The sequence below is a fragment of the Podarcis melisellensis genome (genome assembly GCF_964234715.1).
Source record: "Podarcis melisellensis genome assembly, chromosome: 5".
NCBI classification, from domain to species: domain Eukaryota; kingdom Metazoa; phylum Chordata; class Lepidosauria; order Squamata; family Lacertidae; genus Podarcis; species Podarcis melisellensis.
The window spans coordinates 63315426-63336648 of NC_138537.1; the positions used below are offsets into that span (position 1 = coordinate 63315426).

The following is a 21223-nucleotide window of genomic DNA, read 5'->3' on the forward strand; positions in this document are numbered from 1 at the left end:
CACTAGCAAATAAGGAGGGCAGAATGCTTACTTGCTCATTGCTCTTTTGCAGGTCAACAACTAGAAAGAAAATGAAGATTAGTTCATAAAGCAATACCAACCTATTAGTAGGAAGAGAGAAAGAGGATGTGCAGAACAAAATGCTTACGTACCTTATCCATCTCTCACTACTCCTTTTGATGCTTGAAATAGATGCACTGTGTTCACACTGCAGCAGGAAAATACTAACTTGGTCTGCAATTTAGGGCAAAACTACACATTACACCTAGCTGGGTGCAATTTTGATTTTTCAGTGGGAAGCAGCCTCGGGACACAAAATTTAAAGGAAGAAATGGCAATATTACAGAAAATGTTTCCCTGCTAAAAAGTTGGGTTTTTTCCATCAGCAGGAGTAGGGAGGGGGATTTGAAGCAGGAAAATAGCTGACGGAAAAGAGTTAAGCAGCCTTCCTTGTCCCACGACTTCCCCACTTAACATTTAGCCCACATGTCATTTAAAAAGAAAAAAAAAGCATCAGGGAAGTTGTTTATAATGTCTGGTTGGGCACTTAGGCCATGCACAGAAATTTTTGGTAGATGCTATGATGAATCCCCATTTGCTTTTGTGATACTAGGCCCAATACAGGAAGAGTAACCTTATAACTGTACAAACTATAGTGGTGTGGGGAATCTCAATGTAGGGGGAGAGGGGCTAAATGTTAATTGCAGTCACTATCTCATAGCCCATTTAATAGAGACATTAAATTAAAAAATAAACATAAAACGGTGGGATTGTGCTCTGTGGGAGTGGATATCCACGCACCACTGTTTTTCAATACCTGCTTATCGTTTATATCATAGGTAGGTGAGATAACAACAGAACGATTGGCCTGAAATCTTTTTTTCTTTTAAAAAAAGGTTTATATATTGATACAATTAAAATAGTTTTCTAGAATCAATTCAAATTCATGTCATTTTAGAAAAATCATCCATTTCCAATGAAAATATTGTACAATATTATACATAAACTCAAAGCTTACAAACCATAATAACTACAGCAATAAATATTGAATCAGTGGTCCTAGGATTCCAAAGTACAGTGCTGTTCATTAATTTCTTCTTCATTCCTGGAAATCCAGCATCCATAATAAAAAGACCCACTTTATTTAAATTATTTGTAGACCAGGTCAGTATTTCTTTCATGTATTTAGTTCCTTTAAATAGATCGCAATGGTTTGTAATATACTTAGGAAACTGGCAATCCCTTTAAGTGTTTCGTGAAATCGAGGGCTCCTTGTGGAACTGGCCTTCCAAAATAAACCTTAAACAATTCATTCAAGTCTTCATTCAGAAATGATGCCTCTTGTGAAAATTTACCCTGAAATGAACAAGTGTTACAGTTTTACGAAGTAAAATAAAAATGTTGCATTATCAATCATTGTGTGTGATTTAAGAGGAGAATGGTGCAAGGCGGTACCTTTTTCCTGGGTGCCACTGACGCAACACGAGGATTAAAAGTCATTCCTTTCATACTGTAGGCCTCAAAAAGTTCTGTAGGCAACCTATGATGGATACAGGTTTCATTTTAATATACTATTTGCAAAAAAATATATTGTGTCCTAAAGCAAGACTGGGGAAAAACCAAAGACCCTAAATTTTAGTATTTGTATTGGAGAGTTGAACAGCCCTGCAAAGCACCTTTAAAATATGTCAAAAATTGAGGCAAACAAAGAAATGAACACAAAAAACCACTGAACAGAATAATGGAGCAAGACTGAAGTCTTCTGCATGCAGACATTTCCCTCCTTTCCTATCGTCGATACTGGAATCCAGGATTATTGTATAAAATGTTTGACAGTGAACATTACACAGCTACGTTTTAAAAAAATCTGCTCCTTTATTTCACGTTCAAGCTAATATTAAACAGTAGTAATGTACTTTCCACTCATAAAAAGAACTCAGTAACTGGATCCATCTACCATGACAATTAGCCATGGTAGCTAAGTACTGCTTCCAGGTTCAGGGGCAACTGGCCACTGAATGCCAGTTGCTGGGGTAAGAGCTATTGTGCACACCCCGTGAGCACCTGACTGAGCACAGAGAGAAAAAGGTAATAGATCTTGTCCCATCTTTGTCAGAGGGAAAAGCAGATCCCTCCAGGGAGAAGGATTGCAGCTTCCACTCCTCAGCTGGGGAGCAAAGATTTCAATCCTGCTGCATGCTCACCCCACGGCTCAACTCTGGCAAGACCTATCAGCCATGACCTCATCATCATGAGCTCAGACAACTGATGGGTAGCTGGCGCTTCCCACTGTCAAAGCTGGCCCACAGGGTGTGAGGTGGAGATAAAGATCTGGCCCACCAGGTCAAAAATTTCCCCATCCCTGTATACATACGTAAGCTGCTGAGTCTCTGGTTCTATATCAGAAAAGACTGCAGGGTTTTCTTTGCTAAACTTCATTCATATAATTTATGAATTGCTTCCCGTGAAGCATTCCAAAGCAATATAACGATAAAAACCATTTCAGGTTCTATACGGATACAGACCAATACAAAACTATTCACTTAGAAAGTTTGTGGGAAAAGGAAGGTCTTCAGCAGGCATCAAAAAGATAATAGACAGTGCCTGTGTGACACATTATGGGAGGGAGCTCTAAGGAGGAGGTACCACCACACTGAAAGCCTGGCTCCTAAATTGTGCTTTTGAATCTATGCACACTTTTTTCCAAAGCAAACACATTTCTCTCACCTCCGACTAAATTCATGCCCAAGAGATTCTGATCCTTCTGCTGGGGCACCAGCCACAAGGTGAGCTGCAAATTTCTGAACGACTGGGTGATAATGTCTCTGGGGGTTAGGGAGAGAGCATTGATGAGAAATTGGGAATGTAAATTTTTCTATATTAATGTAATGCATTTGACTATTTGAACAAAAGGTTATCATCAAAATTGTATTCTCTCAGCTTTAGGAACAAAAGCTCGATTGGTTAAACATCCCATGAGATGCAAGACAATTATGACAGGGTAATCTTAAACCTTTTCCAAGAAGAGAGTTAAAGCACCTAGCAGTGAAGATCAATTAAGTGGAGAAGATGGGAAGATGCTGGGTGGTTCGCATGCATCACTGCTCATTACTTTCTCAGTAAATAAGATGAGGTAGGAAGAAGAAAAGTGCAAAGCAGAATGATGGAGCTAATCAGCCTAATTAAAAGAGTGAAAAGGGTTACTGAAGTTCAAAATCATATTTGCCGCTGAAGAAAACTGATTAATTGCAATATAAAAATGTTGTAAATAGAATTGGAATACTCAAGAACATTCATTCCTGCAAATTCTGACTTTAAAAAAATGTATTCTGAACAGAAAAAGAGCTTCTTAGTTACTAGTGTAGAATAAGGCAACAAGACATTAGCTTCTGTGACACTCACCCGCAGAGTATGCAGTTCCCACAGTGCTGTGTTCTGAGCATTACAATACTCTGGTTCATCCAGCTCAGGAAGGTAAAGTCCACTCCCTTGAGATTCATTGTCTAGGAGAAGGTCTGTCTTTGGGAAAGTCTTCAATACCATCCAAGAAAAGAAAAAGGAAAAAGAAAAGAGTCCCACGTGAAATGGAATAATAATTACAAAGTTGTTACCATGTTTGCCTCAGAAAACAAAATTGTATCTCCCCGAAAAGATAACTACTGATGTAAGAAACTTAAGATATCTGAATATGTACATGGCATGATGGATCATGTTGAACGTCTCTGCTTTAATTTAAAACAAAATGAACCAACTCTGGAGAACTCACGTCTGCTGTTATAATTTTCAAAACATGTTAAGAATATTTCACATGTGGACCATTTTGTTCATTGTGTTGGAAGGGGCATTTTATTTGTAGCCTACCTCAGGGTAGGCCGCAAGAAGAAGAAAAACCTACAAAAGTCAAATACAATTGCTGCCTTCTCACCTAATGCTAAAACCACAGTTTAGCATTAAATGGACGAGACTCCACCAGTCGAATCAAATGCAACTGGGAGCAGGACTTCTGCCAAACTGCGTATCAGTTTCAAACAAGTATTACATATGTGCTAGAGACCCTGGTTTAAAGCAATGGTTAGGTTTAAAAAAGCCTGTTTCAAATAGCCCATTGTTTGAATTTGGCTTCTTAAGAAAACTAGCCACTGTTTGTTTTAAACCAGGGTTGTATGAAATGCAAAGTCAAGATTCTTTGAGAGCTAGGGAAGGGGCACAAGCCCAATGCTTCATTCTTGCTCAGCCACATGGGGGTAAATCATGATTTAGTGCAATATGTAAGAAATTCCAATTAACAACCAAACTATGTCATTTTAAGATCAGAATCCAAAGACCTTTTTCAAACTGCAGCAACTAAAATACCTGCATCTTAGTGGAAAAGCAATAATCAGTCTCACCACCCAAGTTCTTGAAATACTGCCATCAGCATACTGAACCAGCCAGTCATCAAGCTTACAGCCCCTGGAGCTATCCTTTATACAAAATATCTATAACAGACACCCTCAGACTGTTATAGGCCAACTCCAGTGAAAAGGTGACCCTGATTCTCTGAGTGACAGCTTGGGCCCAGTGGGCATTTCCCCTCTAAAAACTAAATCCAATGCACTGAAAGAGCAAAGATGTTGATGTCCATAGCAGAAAGAATAACTGAAGAAACAACAAGGCAGGAAAGCTGGAGAATTAGGGTTGCCATATTTCAAAAAGTAAATACCAGGAAGACCACAACATTGTTGAGGTTTTTTAAAGGAAACCACTGAAATTGTTGAGATTGGTGTTTTGTTTTGTGGAAAACCCAAAAGTTGTTGGGCTTTTTTTTTTTTAAAACAAAAACTTGGCCTGGCACAGCTAAAAGTTAAATGGAACCCTCTATGCTGGTGTGTCTCTGCACACGCGTGTGTAGATTTGTGAAGGCATGACATGTTTTAAATATGATGTAAGAGTTTCAACAGAATGAGTTTGAAACATCCAACAATTTTAGATCCCAGTAGTTAAAGGGTCTCATTAGCTATGTTTCTAAGAACTTACATGCATTAATGTTCTGTTGGTTGCCAAGATACCAATGCAGGAGTCTGGAAGGAGATGGAGGGCTACTGTGGAGAGGCGCTTTATGAAAGCAAGAGCTCTCTGCTGGGACACCTGCTTCCTACGTTTGGTGAGCATCACATCCAGGCACTGCAGCACTATCGCCACATCTTCATTTGTAGCACCTTAAAACAACACGTGTGGTTCAAAACCCATTTGAATGCAGGAACACATATCCAAAAGAACGCCAGAAAGATTGAAGGCACCCGCTATTTCCCGATTCTATTTTTAATTTATTCAAGAAAGATTCACCAATTAAGAATTACACCAGCTATTTAGCAAAGAAAGAAACACTGCTGAACGCTGCTGAAACCCACTGATGGGTTATTTCTGTAGAGAAAATACCAAGTCATACAATTTCACTCTATCTACCATAGAAGTATATAAAAGACAGTACTTGAGCTTTGTTATCATGAAACCATTGAAATAAGGAGTTACCTGCATGTAGTTTAAGTAGTATCTTGTAAAGGTGTGTGTAGAACTTCAAAGGGTCAATGTTAAGGACATCACCTATCCAAAATAATCCCAGTTAGGTAGGTTTGTTGCTGTAACCGTAAAACAACTTACTTCCTCAAATGGCGAGACGTTCAAAGGGAATACTTCAGAGCAGTGTTTTTCAAACCTGGGTCTCCAGCTGTTGTTGGACTATAAGTCCCATCATCCCTGATCACTGGTCCTGCTAGCTAGGGATGATGGGAGTTGTAGTCCAACAACAGCTGGAGACCCAAGTTTGAAAAACACTGCTCTGGGGTTTAGTTTCCTCTGGAGCTAAGTGCATGCTGGAGACTGGTTGAACCTGTGCAATATATTCCTTTAGTTACAAATATACAAGCAAAGTCAACTGGAAGAATTCAGATTCCTTAAAACAAACAGGCAACATTGATCCTGGTTCAGAGCCAAAACAAAAAGTGTCTTCTCGCTGTCTCTCTAGTCCTTCCTCAAAGTCTATCACATTTCCTTGGATGGAACTTTTTGTTAAATCTTTGACCACTCAAGCCCATCAGAGAAACCTAGCAATGGTCCCATTCAGGCTAATCACAAAAGAAATGCAATATGAAAATTAAACTGTACCTTGACCAGACAAAATGTGGAAAGCAGAAAGAATACAGTGCAGACTCTCTCTGTGGCTTAACACCTGAAAATAAAGGAAATGCATCAGAAAGATATAGACCAAAAGTCTTATATATCTTTAGACAAAGGATAAACTTACCCCTGAGACCATAAGAGAATGTAGAACAAGCAAAAGGTCATCAAAAAATTCCAAATTTATGAGGTGGGCGAACCTAAAAAGGAGTTAGATTTGTGAATTTACAGAAGATTTGTCTGTCAAACTCAAAGCATGCCATTGCAATTATAGTTTGTTTTATAGTGCAACTATCTTAAGCAACATTCTTAAGTAGTCTTCTCTTTTGCAGTATGTTCATTAATCACACACTACTTGTAATCCAAAAAAAAAAAAACCAGCATTCCTCCATCTGCCAGCTATCATTTTGAAAACAAAACAGGATGCTATACAAGCAACGCATGAAACAGATGAAATACATACCAAACTTTTTAGCAATGTTATTTTAGAACTGCATTGAATTTCAATTGCTTTTATTCTTCCAACTTTCTTCTACCCTGATTTTTATTTAATTTTTCTGAGTAATTTTAAGCGAAGTGTTTAAACAAATTTAAGCACTGGGTTGCATTTAACTAAGTTCTACCCAGGCCCACTGAAATTAGTGGACATGATTAATTTAGCTCCATTAATTGCAATGAGCCTACTCCAGTAAAACCTTTTCAATGAAAGTTTTTATGTTGATATAATGTGCCTTGTTAGGAACTTTTATAAAGAATGGTCACTCAAAAATTGCTTTGAAATTCTTACTTTGCAAGGCCTTCCAACACAGCAGGCAAAAGGGGAGACTTCTGTGCTTTTTTCAGTATTCGGAAGTAAGTTAAAAATACAATATTCAAGGTTTCTGTGTGCTGTAGAGAAAAGACACCCACAAATGAACACATATGGAACATTCAGAGTTCACCGTATTTAAGTTCTGTTCACATTTGCCTGGATTTGAAAGCCATTAATCAAAAACCACTTTAAATTTCCTAGGATTACTTAATTGCTAGCAAGATCAGTTCCTAATTACTGGTTTACATCATTATGAGTCATAGCAGGGAAAGCTATGGATAGACACCGCTATTGTAATACATAATGCCCTAAACCAGTAATTATTGAATTGCAAGAAAAAAACAGACCCCTAGTCTGTTATTGCACTATTTATACTCCCTCAACTATTGTGCTGAGCAAAAACAACTACTAATAATAAAAATTAACCACAATGAGGGATAAATCCGTGCTTATAGTATCAGTCTTTGTGTTTACTGTGCATACAGCCCACCCACATTTTATGACTAGAAACTCATTTCTAAGGAACGACAGAACCAAAGCAAGAATTTGAAACAAATATTACAATTGGCAATATCTGGTCTTATTTTACTTGTGCATAATACAAAACTCAGCAGTACACCACACTCATGAAAATATACTTACCAGTTTCAGTTTTTTCTCTGTGCTCTCTGAGGCTTCTGCTTCTAAGAGTTCTCTTTCTAGTTTCTCTTCTGCTTTTTTCCACTGAAAATGTAAAAGGTTTTTTGTAAGAAAACACAAGATTCTGGTAGTATTAAGGTAATTACTTTGCAGTCGTTGGGTCAGTTCAGATGTAATGTCTCTGATCAGGAACGTGCCGCATGCTCCTTCCTTCTCTTGTGGACTATGAGTGGTCAGATAAGTTACTTCTTCCTGGTACAGGCAACCTAATTGGCTTTTCATCAAATGCTTGCTCTCCAAACCAGAATTGCAAATTTGGATTGGAAACACAGGCCATGTTTGAAAAACTTCTAAACCATTGTTAGTTCCTAAAGAAGCTGGCTTGTTTAGCACCTAACCCATAGCTGTCAACTTTTCCCTTTTCTTGCGAGGAATCCTATTCGGAATAAGGAAATTTCCCTTAAAAAAAGGGAAATGTTGACAGCTATGATCTAACCTCCAATTTATACACAGTGCTAAGTAGAGACTGAGGAAAACACAACCAAAACCATTATCCCAGATATGTGGGAAAAAGTGAGGTGTGTGCACGAGCCCAATGCTTTGCTCTGTCTCATGGAGGTTTGCCCATGTAGCCCTAAACCATGATTTTGATTATATGTGAACTGACCATGATGTTTAAAGCAACATGAGAAACAGGGGTGGGACTATTTTCAGCTGTACTAAAAGCCTCTCAGCAGCAAAAGCAGGATGGGATCACTTTAACAAAAAATCTTCCCATACATAACCAGTAAGAAACAATCTGCAGAACTGTGTTTTGCAGTGTTCACATGGCCACAAAATGAAAGTCCTGAGACATGAACCCAAGAGCTAATTTAGGGGCAGCCAAGAATTTCAGCAAGCTCAGCTGAGATTTATTTACACTTTCTCTCAAACGGCAGTCGCTTCCTCACCAAATCATAATATAGTTTCAAAAGGAGGATGTCATGAGGAGGTGTTGTTTCAAAATCTCCTTGGACAATGGAACTCACTGGTTAGTTATTTGGATACAAGCCAGAAATTGTTCCATTTTCTAATGAAATTCAAATTATACGTGTACACTACAGGATAAGAAGTACCTTTCTTTGCATCCTTGACAGATTTTTCCGTTTCTCTTGATAAGACATGAACCTCTTCTTTGGCGTGATGTCTTCTGCATCTTTTTTCACTTCTACTTCCTTAATTCTTAGGTGAATTAGTGTCATTAGCACCTAAAGATAATCCAGTAACAATTATTTCTCAAATTCATTAAAAGGACAGATCTTACAACACATAAAACTGCCTGAGACCATTTCTTTCTCTTTTATATACATGTGCATAGATGCCAGCCTTGCCAACAACTCATGAAGAATGGAAAGAGTAACGTTCGGGAGACAATTGGTGTGGTTTTTGTTTGTGATATGCCATAGTACTTCAACAAGGATAGTAAATATTTAAAGTCCATTTTTAACTATTGCTCCACACTGGAGTGGAAGGAAGGAACTTACCTCAGGTCTAACATCATAATTCCTGCTTTTCACAAGGCCAGAAATCACCTTCACCACACCAAGTGAGGCATAGCCAAGTTTATCCTGCTTGAAGAGGGTCTTTACTGCACCACAGCACATTTCAGAAATCTGGAAAGTTGGAAGTTTCGATTATCAGTGTTTATTCAACCAGCACTGCTTTCTGGATGAACAAATGTAAAATGTCATGAACAAAGATTTCTACCCTTCCAGAAAGTGAAATGACATGCAATCTTTCAATATACTAGTAACCGCTGCTGTCATGACTATGGGGTATGCCTACCTGTTTTGAAGCATCGTTCATGAGTGGCACGATGAGCACAATAATATTATTGTGGAAGTTGAAGTGAGGCAGGGCCACCAACAGCTCACACAAGCACTTCACAGCAATCTCTGCAAGGCCTTTATATGCTTTTAGTGAAATCACATTGCTTTTCTTCAGCTTCCTTTGCTTCCAATCTAAGTGAAATATTGCATAAAAGCCTGAGTATTTTGCCATCCCAGCTTCAGAAATTACTACTATTATTTCCAGGTGGGGGAAAAAAATATATTACTTGCATATTTCCTGCCACAATGACACATAGGGCTTAGAATGAAAACACACACACAATGCCATATCCTTTTTTTAAAAAAATACTAGGAAAAACACTTTCCTAGCCCTGCAACTCAGGATCAAGAGTTGAGATTCTAGGGTTTAAAACGGGGATCTTCTCCATGCTTTGTATTAGGGACACTACCAATAGCTGCTTATTTCCAACAACAAAACAATTTTAGCGCTCAACATTTAAGAGCATATCCTCATCCTCAGCTATACACCCTGCCTGCTGTACCTTTCACAGATTGCTCCAGATTTTCTAAATAAAACTTGTACTGGCTGACAATGCCTTCTTCAAATTCTCTTAATTTCTGAGTTTCTTTTCTAACCTGTGGATAAACAAAGAAACAATGTAAAATATCTTGCCATAAATCTGTGTGACAACTGCAACACATTTTAAGTTTCAGAAGATGTCACCCTCTGCAGTATCTATTTTGAAGTCTTTTCAAGAAGTATTTGGGAAAATTAGTTACCCAACAGTTTTGCGAGAAAGGTGTACTCTTCATTTTTGGTACCCCAAATGCCAACATTTCAACAACTAAGCTTAAAAACTGTGGGCTATTTTTAAGGAAAGAAATAATTTCATAGATAAAAACTCTTAATTTCTTCCTCCATAAATATAACAAGTTGGATTACCCTCCCAACTTGACATTAAGCTACTCTGAAACATACTACAACCTCACCTTTGTGTTTTTCTCTTTCTCAGTTAAAGGTCTGATTTTGTAAGATGGAGTAATATCTTTGAAAAGCTCCATCAGAGAAATCATCACCAGCTTTCGCACAATCACGGCCACATTGGGATCCTGTTCCATTAACATCGCACGCAACTCTTTCAGCTTCTTTATCTGTTCAGGCAAGGATGACATAACCATGAAATATAATTGGCAACTACAGGTAAATCAGACAAAATTTATGCATATACTGTCATTGTAATGTGAGGAGCAACAACTACATACACACAGAATTCAAGATCGCAACATATTCTAGATATTCATATGGTGCAAAATATTTCAGTAGCACTCTATCTTTATACCATCAATTTCTGTGGTATCACCCATTTTTCAAAGGAAGCTTTAATGGATTTGTATCAGTGAGGAGGTGCTAGGTTTTCCCAAAACTGAGGTCATGCCCCCACTGATTTTTGTTTTAGCTTGTGTGGTGGGGTTTTAGTTTAACCAAACAACTACACCTTCTGAGACTATATGAAAACTGCCAGATCACATCAAGTCTACTTCCCAATGTACCCTGGAAAGAATAAAAGACACAGTCTCACAATTGGCAAGGACCAGATTGTTTTCATCAGCAATCACAAAAGCAGTAATCACAGCGGCTACATTTCAAATGGAAAATACCTGGAATCCACGGGCTCTTCCTGTCTCTCTAAGCCTTTCAGTTTGCAGTTTCACACTGCCAACTGTTTCACTTCAGGGTATGAAAGCAGTTTTAATCTCCCCCCAGAGTTTTTTGTGTGTGTGTGTGTGTGACAAGTCAAATTTTTAAATTGAAGTACTGCCTGTGAAGCAGTTACAGAACATTGCTTTTAGGGAACAACTTCTCAAAAGGATGGCAAAAACGTTGAGAGGAAAAAATAAAAGCAAGGTTAATGGTATTCATTTAATTCCATGCATAAAACTGTTTCAACAGCATCCAAGAAAAATACTGTAAAAGGAGCCTAAAGGAAAGGAAACTATCCCTTCCAATCCAGAAGGCAATCACACAAAATCTGTGAGATGAGAGCATGAACAACAGCACATAACCCGTGAGACCTCACTGTGCCAAGCCATTAAAAGCCAACATTTGTTTCCACACTAAATATGATGCATCTGAATCTTTGGCATGTAAAAACCATTCTCTTACTTTTTTATGGTATGGCCAGTTTCAACTCAACTGAAATGTTACTTACATTATTTTCTGGGTCAGACAAGATGGCAGATGCTAAGGCAGCTATGTGCATCTTTTTCTCTTGTAGCTTCTTTTTCCTATGAACTAGCAGTTCTTCAGCAGTGAGAACAGGTAATGGTTCTTCAAGAGCTGGTGATAAAGAAAAACGCTGTTCATGTCTTAGAGCAGGCTTCCCTAACCTTGGCCCTCCAGATGTTTTGAGACTACAATTCCCATCATCCCTGACCAGTGGTCCTGATAGCTACGGATCATGGGAGTTGTAGGCCAAAAACATCTGGAGGGCCGAGGTTGAGGAAGCCTGTCTTAGAGCGTACGTGTGCATGTGTGTGCCTCCACACCAGAGCTAGAAAGGCTGAACATTTGAAATGGAGACTGGAAACTTCTGCTGGCATTCTCATCAGCCCCTGGTCAAACCTTTATTCAGGTAAACAGACCTTTTAGGAGTTGGTTGAGTTTTTCAGGGGGTGGCATTCAGTTGTATTCAGCCAAGACTTTCAAATAATAGTTTAGGTTTCCATTCTCCTTTGTGAGCTACCCTAGTCAGGTTTCTATTCAATTTAGGTTGACTCCGTAAACGCAACATCTGGAAACACTTTAAAAGCAATTCATTTCTTTGGCAGTATTATACTTATTTTACTTGATCTATCCAGTAACTCAGCAATAAGGACAAACCACAAAATGTTCTCTGAACCAATGAAGTAATTTACACTAATATGCTTCAAGAACAGTAACACCATTTGAACGTCCATTAATATTTAATCTGTACAAAATCTTTTTTTTAAAAAAAGTCTTAAATACCTTGTGCCTCTTCCATTTCTTCTATTTCATCCTTCTCTTCCTCTTCCTCTTCCTCTTTAACTACAAGAAAGAGCAAGCTCTTTAAAAATTCAGCATTGCGAATGATCCAGTTCTTAAATCAAACTGACAGCTTCCCTGGCAATCTTGATTGTGCCTCACCTGGCTTTTCCATGGTCTGTGGAATAATTCCACGTTTGTCTTTGATGGGAAGCAGATGAATAAGTTCTTTTTCAGGCTCAGTCTGCATGCGCCTTGGCTTCTTCTCATATTTCTCAATCACACTCTCATTCTTACGTTTCTTGGCATGAACAGGTTCACTATAAAGTGAAAGACTTGTCAGGCTTTCATATGGATAACTTATAACTTACATTTAAAAATACTATTTTCACAAACAGAACTGCAAAGGAATGGTTACACTGAAAACACATACAATTTTCTCTATGATGCCACTTAGACTTTTAAAAAAGATTAAACTGGTCAAACTATCTGCCATTGAAGGCTTTTCCAAATGGGGTTTACCAATGGGGACAAATGAAATTGTCACTATCCAGACCCTTATTAAGTGCTTCCATTACATTACATTTTCTACAAACAGCTAGCCCAAGCTAATGCCAAGCAGAGATTCTTTTCACAGAAAGTATAACTACAGCAGGTGCTTAACTGTGGGGTTTGTGATTCCATTAATGTCACAGATGCCCTGAACTTTAAAGAGCAATGGAATTCTTCTGCAAACTACCCATGCTATTGTGAATGTACCATCAAACTTCTGCCTTTGTCCCTTCCTCCCTTCCATATGGAATCTGTGAACTCATTCTCTGCAACACTTGACCACATATTTCTGACTTCAAAACAAACAAACAAACAAACAAACAAACAAACAAACACCCTCACTCTTATTACACAGAAACGTTGATACTGCTTGGAATAGTAAAACACTCAAGCAGAGAAGTGTTAGTCATGCAGGAAAAAGGCCTTTTGTATTAAAGGTCTGACACTGAGGGGCAAATTTAGATTCAACATATGGTGAATAAACTCTCAACAAACAAATAGACAACAAAAGTGCTGCAATGTCCGCTATTCCCTACTTTGCAAACACCTACTTGGAAGAAATATCTCGTGTAATAAAAGATGCCCGTTGAGCAAGTTCCTCCATTAATTTCATATCATCTTCATCCATCATATCCAGAGGAAGAGCTTCCTCTTCTTCTTCTTCCCTTTCTGCCAAGGCAAATAAAATCAGAATAACTTCAGAGGCACTGAGGGAGATACACACTACAAAAGGCAGATGGAAATACCTTTTACTTTGATTTTCTTGAATGAGGGGCACAACTGCAGCACATTAGTTTAACGAGGGAGAATATAAAAGAACACTTGTGAGTAAACAGTTACCTTTGTACAGGGTGAGTCTTTTAAAAGAGGCTCTCTGGAACATGTGTACTGTACTCTGCATCTACGGGGCCTCTTTTAAAGGACTCACCCTGTATGTAGAATCCAACTGTATTTTTCTACCTGTATATTGCTCTCTGTAGAGCTCATGTGTGCCTGGTAAAATGTTGGTTTCTAATCATGGCTTCCAGGTAAACTATACTTCAGCTGTTCAGACAACCTGCAAGCTATGGTTTGCCTCAAACCTGGACCAGAGCCTGGGAGGGAATGGCCATGTTCAAGAGAGAGCATGATCTCAATGTTCACTCACAGAATGCCAAAGATTGATTTGGCATTAACCTTTGCTTTGAGATTTGGCATTACATCATTGCTTAGCTCCTGAGTGATCACTTAACAATGTGGGCTTAGCCATTTCAGTTCTGTATCATCAAGGACACTATCCACTGAAATACTACTTCACTCCACATAGCATTTCCACATTCCCAAAGCAACAATATTTTGCAGTTTGAATACTGGAAAAGTATTCAGTCACTGAAAGAGAAGCACTCCTTGAGTAAAGACATCTGGATTTCATACAATTAACTGAGCAACTCTCAATTATCATCATCATTTTTTATTTGTATACCGTCTTTCTATCTTAAAATACTCAAGGTGGTTTACAAGCTGAAGAAACAAAAAATGTACAACTTATAACAATCTAATGCAATACAAAAACGTAATAAAACAAAACTTTAAAATAAGCAACCTACATCAAAAAGTAACATTCAACAATTATTAGAATTATACAAAATAATAATATCAACATATAAGTTAAACAGAAATCCACTCAACAGTTGCAATAAATAATTTCTAAACTATAATCAATAAAACAATGGCAAGCCACAGTACATAAAATAATACAATACAACTTGAGAAGCAGAGACTAGAGGGTGGGGTAAGGCAGGTGGAAAGAGGCCTTGCCTGACGAAGTCTCTCCCCTCACTGTTCTTCCTCCAGGCACAGCTTCCTTATGAAGAATCCTAGGGCCAGGGGGTGGGGCAAGGCAGGTGGAAAGAGGCCTTGCCTGATGGAGTCTCTCTCCTCACTAAATTTTGTTGCACTAAAAATGGATTGCCTTGAAAAAAAACTATATGAAGACTATACTTACCTCTAACCACTAATGTGATGACCCCAACTTTTAAACGGATAATTCAAAACATTACTCATAAGTGCTGTTATCTACCACAGGCCTTTTGAATTGGATGGACTAGAAATTTGGGTAGAATTAAACGACTACTAGTCATAATACTTTGAAATGCCAAATACTGGAGGCTAAAAAACAACAACAACCCAGAGAAGAGCTAGTTCCCATCATGCTCTATTTGTAGGTTACCCAGAGGTACCCAGCTGTCCAGGTGGAAACAGAATTATGCACTAAATAAAAATATATACATTAAAGCACAATCCTATACATGTGTATTAAAATTAAGTCCCAATGGATTGACTCCCAATGTAAGTTAGTATAGAATTCCAGCCTTCTTATGGCCCAAGCTTTCGTGGACTCAAGCCCATTTTTTTCAGATGCAATGGATGACCTGTTGTATCAGAATCCCTGTTACTTACATTTATTCTATGGGTAAGGCAGCTTCATTTTGAGAATCACTGCTCAAAAATATAATCAGTCCTTAGAATTAGTTATCAAAATCAAAACATTATGAGAAAATGCTCTAGTGGGGTGGGGAACACCGAAAGATGGTGCAACTGCTGTAGGCTGCATCCAGCCTATTAACTGCCAAAGTTTACTTCAATAACCTGTATTGCTCACATGCGAACTGCCTGATTTGACATATGCATAACATTTTACAATATGAAAAGCTCTTCAATCACATGAAGGGTCACAGTCTAAAAGGGGACCTCATATTCTGTGCCATAGTGAAAATCTCTGGGTACCATAGAAGCCTATTACTATTATGTCCACACCACACACACCAGTCTCACCTGGATGTTTTTTCTTGTTATCCTCCAAAGGCATTGGCTTCTTGGATACAGCATCTTTGACAGCTTGTCTGAGCTTTCTTTGTTCTTTTCGGTATTTCTTGGCAGTACTCTGCTGCTTAAACTGTTTGTTTTTTAACTTGTTGTCAAGTTTTATTTTACTTGTTTTCAACAGCTTGCGGAAGCTGGGAACCCGTTTTTTGCTTTTTCTCTGGAGGCGATAAGGGCTGAGTTAGTTGACCTTACACATCTATCCACAATATTCCTAAGACCTTTTTAACTTAAGCCCTATAACATTTAAGCAGCAGCAGCAGCATAAATGACGGCGAAGGTTTTCAAAATGCTTGAGATGGAAATATTAAGCTAACATCACACGGGAAAGAAGAATTCGGATAGACAGAAGACACGCTAGTGGGAATGAGTTTGATTAAGGCGCAATATCTACTTTTAAGAACGCAATTGATTGATTTGGATTAAGAGGAATATAGAAATAAAGGCTAGGGAACCCTCGAGTGAAAAGCCAAATTATGCAAGACGATTTGTAAATGGGGGAGGGGGGGAATAAATGCTATCACTGAAAATTCCAGTTTCCAAATCACACGTGCACCCCAGAGGAGCCACTCTGCACACCAATAGGGTGCTGGACTACAACTCCCATCATTCCCTGCCAGCGTCAGCCAGCAGAGAGGGATGGCGGGAGTTGTAGTCCAACAACATGTGAGGTGGAGGGGGGGGGTTAACGTCGCTGTTAACGACGAGGCTGTTCCCGGCCGCGCTCCCTTCGCCAAGCCCACCTGAACGAGCCGTTCCCGCGGCGCCTCGCCATTTATCCCTCCGCTCCACCTCCTGCTGCCCAAGCGCCGACCAGCAACCCCGTCAGGGTATCCCGAGGCTTCCTCCCCCCACAGCCAAAACAGCCGACCGCCCCCCAAATCTCAACCCCCACCCCAGTTCTCCCTCCCTCTCTCACCGGCTTCATGGCAGCGGAAAGCAAGCAAGGCGAACACGCTCGGCTTCGGAGCAAACCAACACGCCTCAGCCACGCGAGGCGCCGGAAGTGGCTCTCTCTGGGCAGAGAGAGGCCGGAAAAGTCATCAGGTCAGGCGGCTCCTGATTCCCCACAGCGACCTCTGTCGGAGAGGAGAAGGAAGGCAAAAGGCATCTCTCCCTGCAAGCCCAGCGCGGGGCAGCGACGACTCTCACTTTCTCAGGGTTTTTTTATGAGCCCACAGGAGCGCTTTGGTGGGCGCACAAAGGGGTGGGTTAGGCTGAAATGGGGCTCGGTCCCAGAATATATAGTCGCAGAGGGGAGAAGAGACATAAAATGAGACCAGGAAGAGCTTTCTGGTTTTTTTTGCTCAATTCCCATGCGTGGACCATCGCTGGTTCCCTGGGTGTAGCGGGGGGGGGGGCAGCTTCACACACACACACTCCCCCAGCAAGTAAATAAATAAAAAATACTTAAGTAGAAATTGTAGAAAGATTTGGATTTTTTCCTGGGGTCAAAAGAAATTTAGAACAACTGTTGTCAAGACATTTCATTCTGAATCTGCTAGACAAGAGCCAGACTGAGGGTGATGACAGGTGGGGTGCCTTGCCCCGCCCCCAACATAAATCCTGGCTACACCCATGACTGGTTCCCCCACTTAATCAAAACGGCAACATGACTGAGGAAAGGTCGGCATCATCGAGATGTACCTGCCTCTCCCCACCCCCCATTCCGCCAAGGCTTTGGTTTTGTGGGGACAGGCTTTAGGATGCCTAAACAAAACAGAAAAAGGTTAGGAAGAGATGAGGTTTAATGCCTCCTACCCTATTCTCAAATCGTGGCGGGCTTCATTTTTGTGCCTCTTAAACAGAAACAGCTTCCCCCACCTGCCAAGAAATGGGACGAGGAGACTAGCACCAATAAAGGTAAAGGAACCCCTGACCATTAGGTCCAGTCGCGGACAACTCTGGGGTTGCGGCGCTCATCTCGCTTTATTGGCTGAGGGAACCGGCTGGGTCATGTGGCCAGCATGACTAAGCCGCTTCTGGCGAACCAGAGCAGCGCACAGAAACACTGTTTACCTTCCCGCTGGAGCGGTACCTATTTATCTACTTGCACTTTGACATGCTTTCGAACTGCTGGGTTGGCAGGAGCTGAGACTGAGCAACGGGTGGCATTAGAAACCCAAAGATTTGCACATGGGGTTTTAAAACACAAATTTCATTTAACCAAAGGTCTTGAGTGCTTGCTTTTTCCCCGTAGAAGGGGATATAAAATAGCAGAGGGTGAGGCGCTCGCATGTATAAATTCTATAGCAACAGTTTTAAGCTTTAAAACAATTATAGCAAATTACTTGCCTGACATTTTCTAAGACTAGAAAAAACTGCTATAAGCAAGTACATGTGTTTGATGCAGCTCAGCTCTCCGTGCCAATATCCTGAAAAAGTACATGCTAAACATTTAAGGGAGGTTTAGCCAGAAAGGCACATGTCAGAGTATTCTTCAGAATGCAATTACGTATTACTTCAACCCAGCATCACATAGCAGAAAGGTGGTTTCTAAATGTAGATGGCAACAAATGGGGGAAAAAATCTTTAAATTGTTCTGCTCAGGTACCTATCACTGTTTTAAGCCTCAGCCTGCTTCAGGGGAGTCTGTGGCCTAAGTTTTCACAAGAACACTGCTTTGGAATTAATTCACAGGTCTTACACCTATTAGACCTGGCTCATCTCATGCAACTCATTCATGCAATGGGTGTACTTATCAAAGAACTTATCTCTCAGAGTCCTGACCTCAGTTCCAGCTCCAAAGGCATTTGCTGTAGCCCCCACAGCAGCAAAAGGGCCTTTCAAAAGAACCACTCCATTTACATAAAACATCATAGAAAATCTAAGAAAAAATGCTTTTATTGCATACCCCATGTCTTCCACACCGAAGCTTGCCTTATTCAAGAACCCCAAATCATGGTGCCGGCATTCTCAATGTATGCCTTGTCAAGGCGTCCAGACTCTGATAACCACGGGATAAAAAAACGCAGAAATCAGTATTCTTTCCTAGTCTGTGTGAGGAATCTTGAAAAATCTGTTCATTTGTAATGATGCTATACATCTATCCTGATTTTTTAAAATTGCACTTTACATTTGGTCCTGTAGGCAGCTGCCTTAGGTTTGTACCAAACGTACCACATTTAGGAACTAAATAAGACAGGTATTTGCATATGAAACAGGGATGGGTAAAAAAACCCTACGGTTTATGTCTGAGCTCTGCTTCTCTGGGTTCTGCTTCTCTGCCAAGACATTCCCTGGCACAGGGCCATCTGTTTAGCCACTCTGTTTAAGAAAAAATAGTTTTGCACAGACTTGTTCCAAACTGAGTTAATGTTTGTGAGAAGGATTGTAATTCCCTGTGAAGTTTAAACCAATCATAACCTTTTACCGAGAACTGTATTTGTAGACTTTAAAATGTCACCCCTTAGAATCCCAGCTTCCATTATAGATGGGGTCATGATGTCTGAAATATAAATCTGTAGAAGCTACTGAAGATTCAGAAGTTTTCAATATAGCTTTGCATCTGAGCGGGAGAATTAAATGAAGAGACATCACTCATTCTGCTTACAAGTTTTATTTACATAGGAATAGTTACTAGTGGTCTTGAATGAAGGCAAAATACCTTCTATTTACAATTTATATACATGTGTATACTTGAAAAGTAAGAAAACTGTACAAGAGAACCCAAACAGAGGACATACACAGGAACCAAGTAAGTAAATACATAAGAAAAGAAAGACATTTTAACTTCAAATTGTATGTTGTAAGTAATATAAAGTGTAGTTTTAAATCTGATAACGATACATAAATATTCCAACATACTGTAACCCAAATCTTTAAAACCGGTTCTGCAACTTCTTTTAACACTTGACAGCTGAAGTAGTCTCTCTTTTCTTTCAATTTTTTAATGCAATGATAAATTTCCACTTCATTTCCACGTACAGGGACCAGGTACAAAAAGAAATCATAATGCATTTTTATTTACATTAATACTATCAAAATGGATTTAGAAAGAACAAGCATTAGCTGCTCAGAGTTTAAGAGGTATCCTTTCCATCTCCCTCCAGTTCAAATGTCATTTTTAAAATGTTTTGGAGTGTGAAGGAAGTTTAAGAGCTTCCATAGATCACATTTACAGTACAGTGCTGATGTTAGATGTGACTGACAGTATGGATTTAGGGTATTAATTATTGTACACACTGCAATTCAAAACTATTCCATTTTGCATTTAAGTGAGAAAGGTTTTAATATACAGGGACTCAAACTTTCACATTAACATTGCTTAAAATGTGCAAAAGCATTTGTCACTAGCTTATTAATTATACTAGTGTTTATCATCAAGTATAAGTCACTTTGATTTAAAAAATAAATCAAGAACTGATCTGATTTTCGTGGAATAGGAATCCAATTTTTCTGTAATGTAAGCAAGCTACCTACCAAGTACTTCAGGAAGCAAAATTCCAGAAACCCATCAGTTGCTTATACAAGCACACAGTTAAAATAGTTCTCTTAACCACTGCCATCTTTAGGCCAAAAGACTTTTTGCCAATGACTTTGCGGCGGCAAGACTTGACGCAGCATACTCTGTTCCACCTTACGTACATTCATTTAACCGAAGAGTGAAGCTGCAGTTTAAAAGGAGTTTAGCAAGACATATATAAAGCCTCCTATTATCTGTCATGTATACCAAAGCAAAAAAACTTATTTGGTCCTAAGAATTTCACTGGTTAATTTTGGAGGTATTTGTACCAAAATGTTTGGTTCAGGTAGCAGTTTTGGGGCCTTACTTTTTAAACGCCTGCTTTCCTCCCAAAAGTGCCTTTGTGATCATCATAAAAAAGGTATCCCTAAAAATTTAAAGTACCAACAAAAGTTATTACAAATTTTTATTGCATTCAACTTTAAATATTAAATATGCATTAGCCACTTTCTCAGTTTCATAAGTTTTTATTGTTTTGCTTCCTGTGAAAAGGGCTCCTCTCACAAAAAGCTCTTTAATACTGGCAACAGGGTGAACATTTCATCAAATTCCACCACTGTACTCAGTCAAATACTGTCTCTTCCTTAGGTCTTCCCAAGCTGTTTCTTCTTAGTGGTTTTCATTGATAAGATGTTTAGAATCCTTTAACAAGCAAGTGGTTTCTGTATTATTTCCAATAAACTTGAAATTAACTTTTTAGTGCTGGACTATGGTTCTTGTCTCCTTCTTTGCTATCCTTCATTAATGATGCAAACACCTGCAAAATGATTTTTAGGTAAGTGTTAAAAATCAGACACTATTCAATCTCTCATTAACTTTTATCAATACTGATACCTCATTGCAGGTTCGTTGCATCCATCATAATCACTGAAGATTATTTCATTCCCACTCCATCTCTTTCACCC

At 39.2% G+C, this 21223-nt stretch overlaps 2 protein-coding genes across 3 annotated transcripts in view; both read right to left on the reverse strand.

Moving 5' to 3' along the window:
- Nucleotides 1-270: 270 nt before the first annotated feature.
- On the reverse strand, nt 271-16923 carry NOC3L (NOC3 like DNA replication regulator). The gene is made up of 21 exons (XM_081913266.1): nt 16773-16923; nt 15806-16013; nt 13543-13660; nt 12602-12759; nt 12443-12502; nt 11646-11773; nt 10426-10587; nt 9978-10071; nt 9431-9606; nt 9130-9258; nt 8722-8853; nt 7610-7690; nt 6944-7044; nt 6284-6356; nt 6145-6208; nt 5512-5583; nt 5017-5198; nt 3403-3531; nt 2728-2825; nt 1456-1540; nt 271-1356 (listed from the first exon to the last, which is right to left on the reverse strand). The coding sequence occupies exons 1-21, from the start codon at nt 16779-16781 to the stop codon at nt 1225-1227; spliced, it is 2391 nt and encodes a 796-aa protein (XP_081769392.1). The 5' UTR covers nt 16782-16923; the 3' UTR covers nt 271-1224.
- A 2473-nt stretch (nt 16924-19396) lies between these two features.
- Nucleotides 19397-21223, reverse strand: part of TBC1D12 (TBC1 domain family member 12) — a 45577-nt gene continuing 43750 nt past the window's right edge. For both annotated transcript variants that reach the window (XM_081912372.1, XM_081912369.1), the window contains one exon: nt 19397-21075. In XM_081912372.1, the coding sequence (XP_081768498.1) occupies nt 21007-21075 (69 nt within the window). In that variant the 3' untranslated portion in view covers nt 19397-21006. The remainder of the gene's footprint in view (nt 21076-21223) is intronic.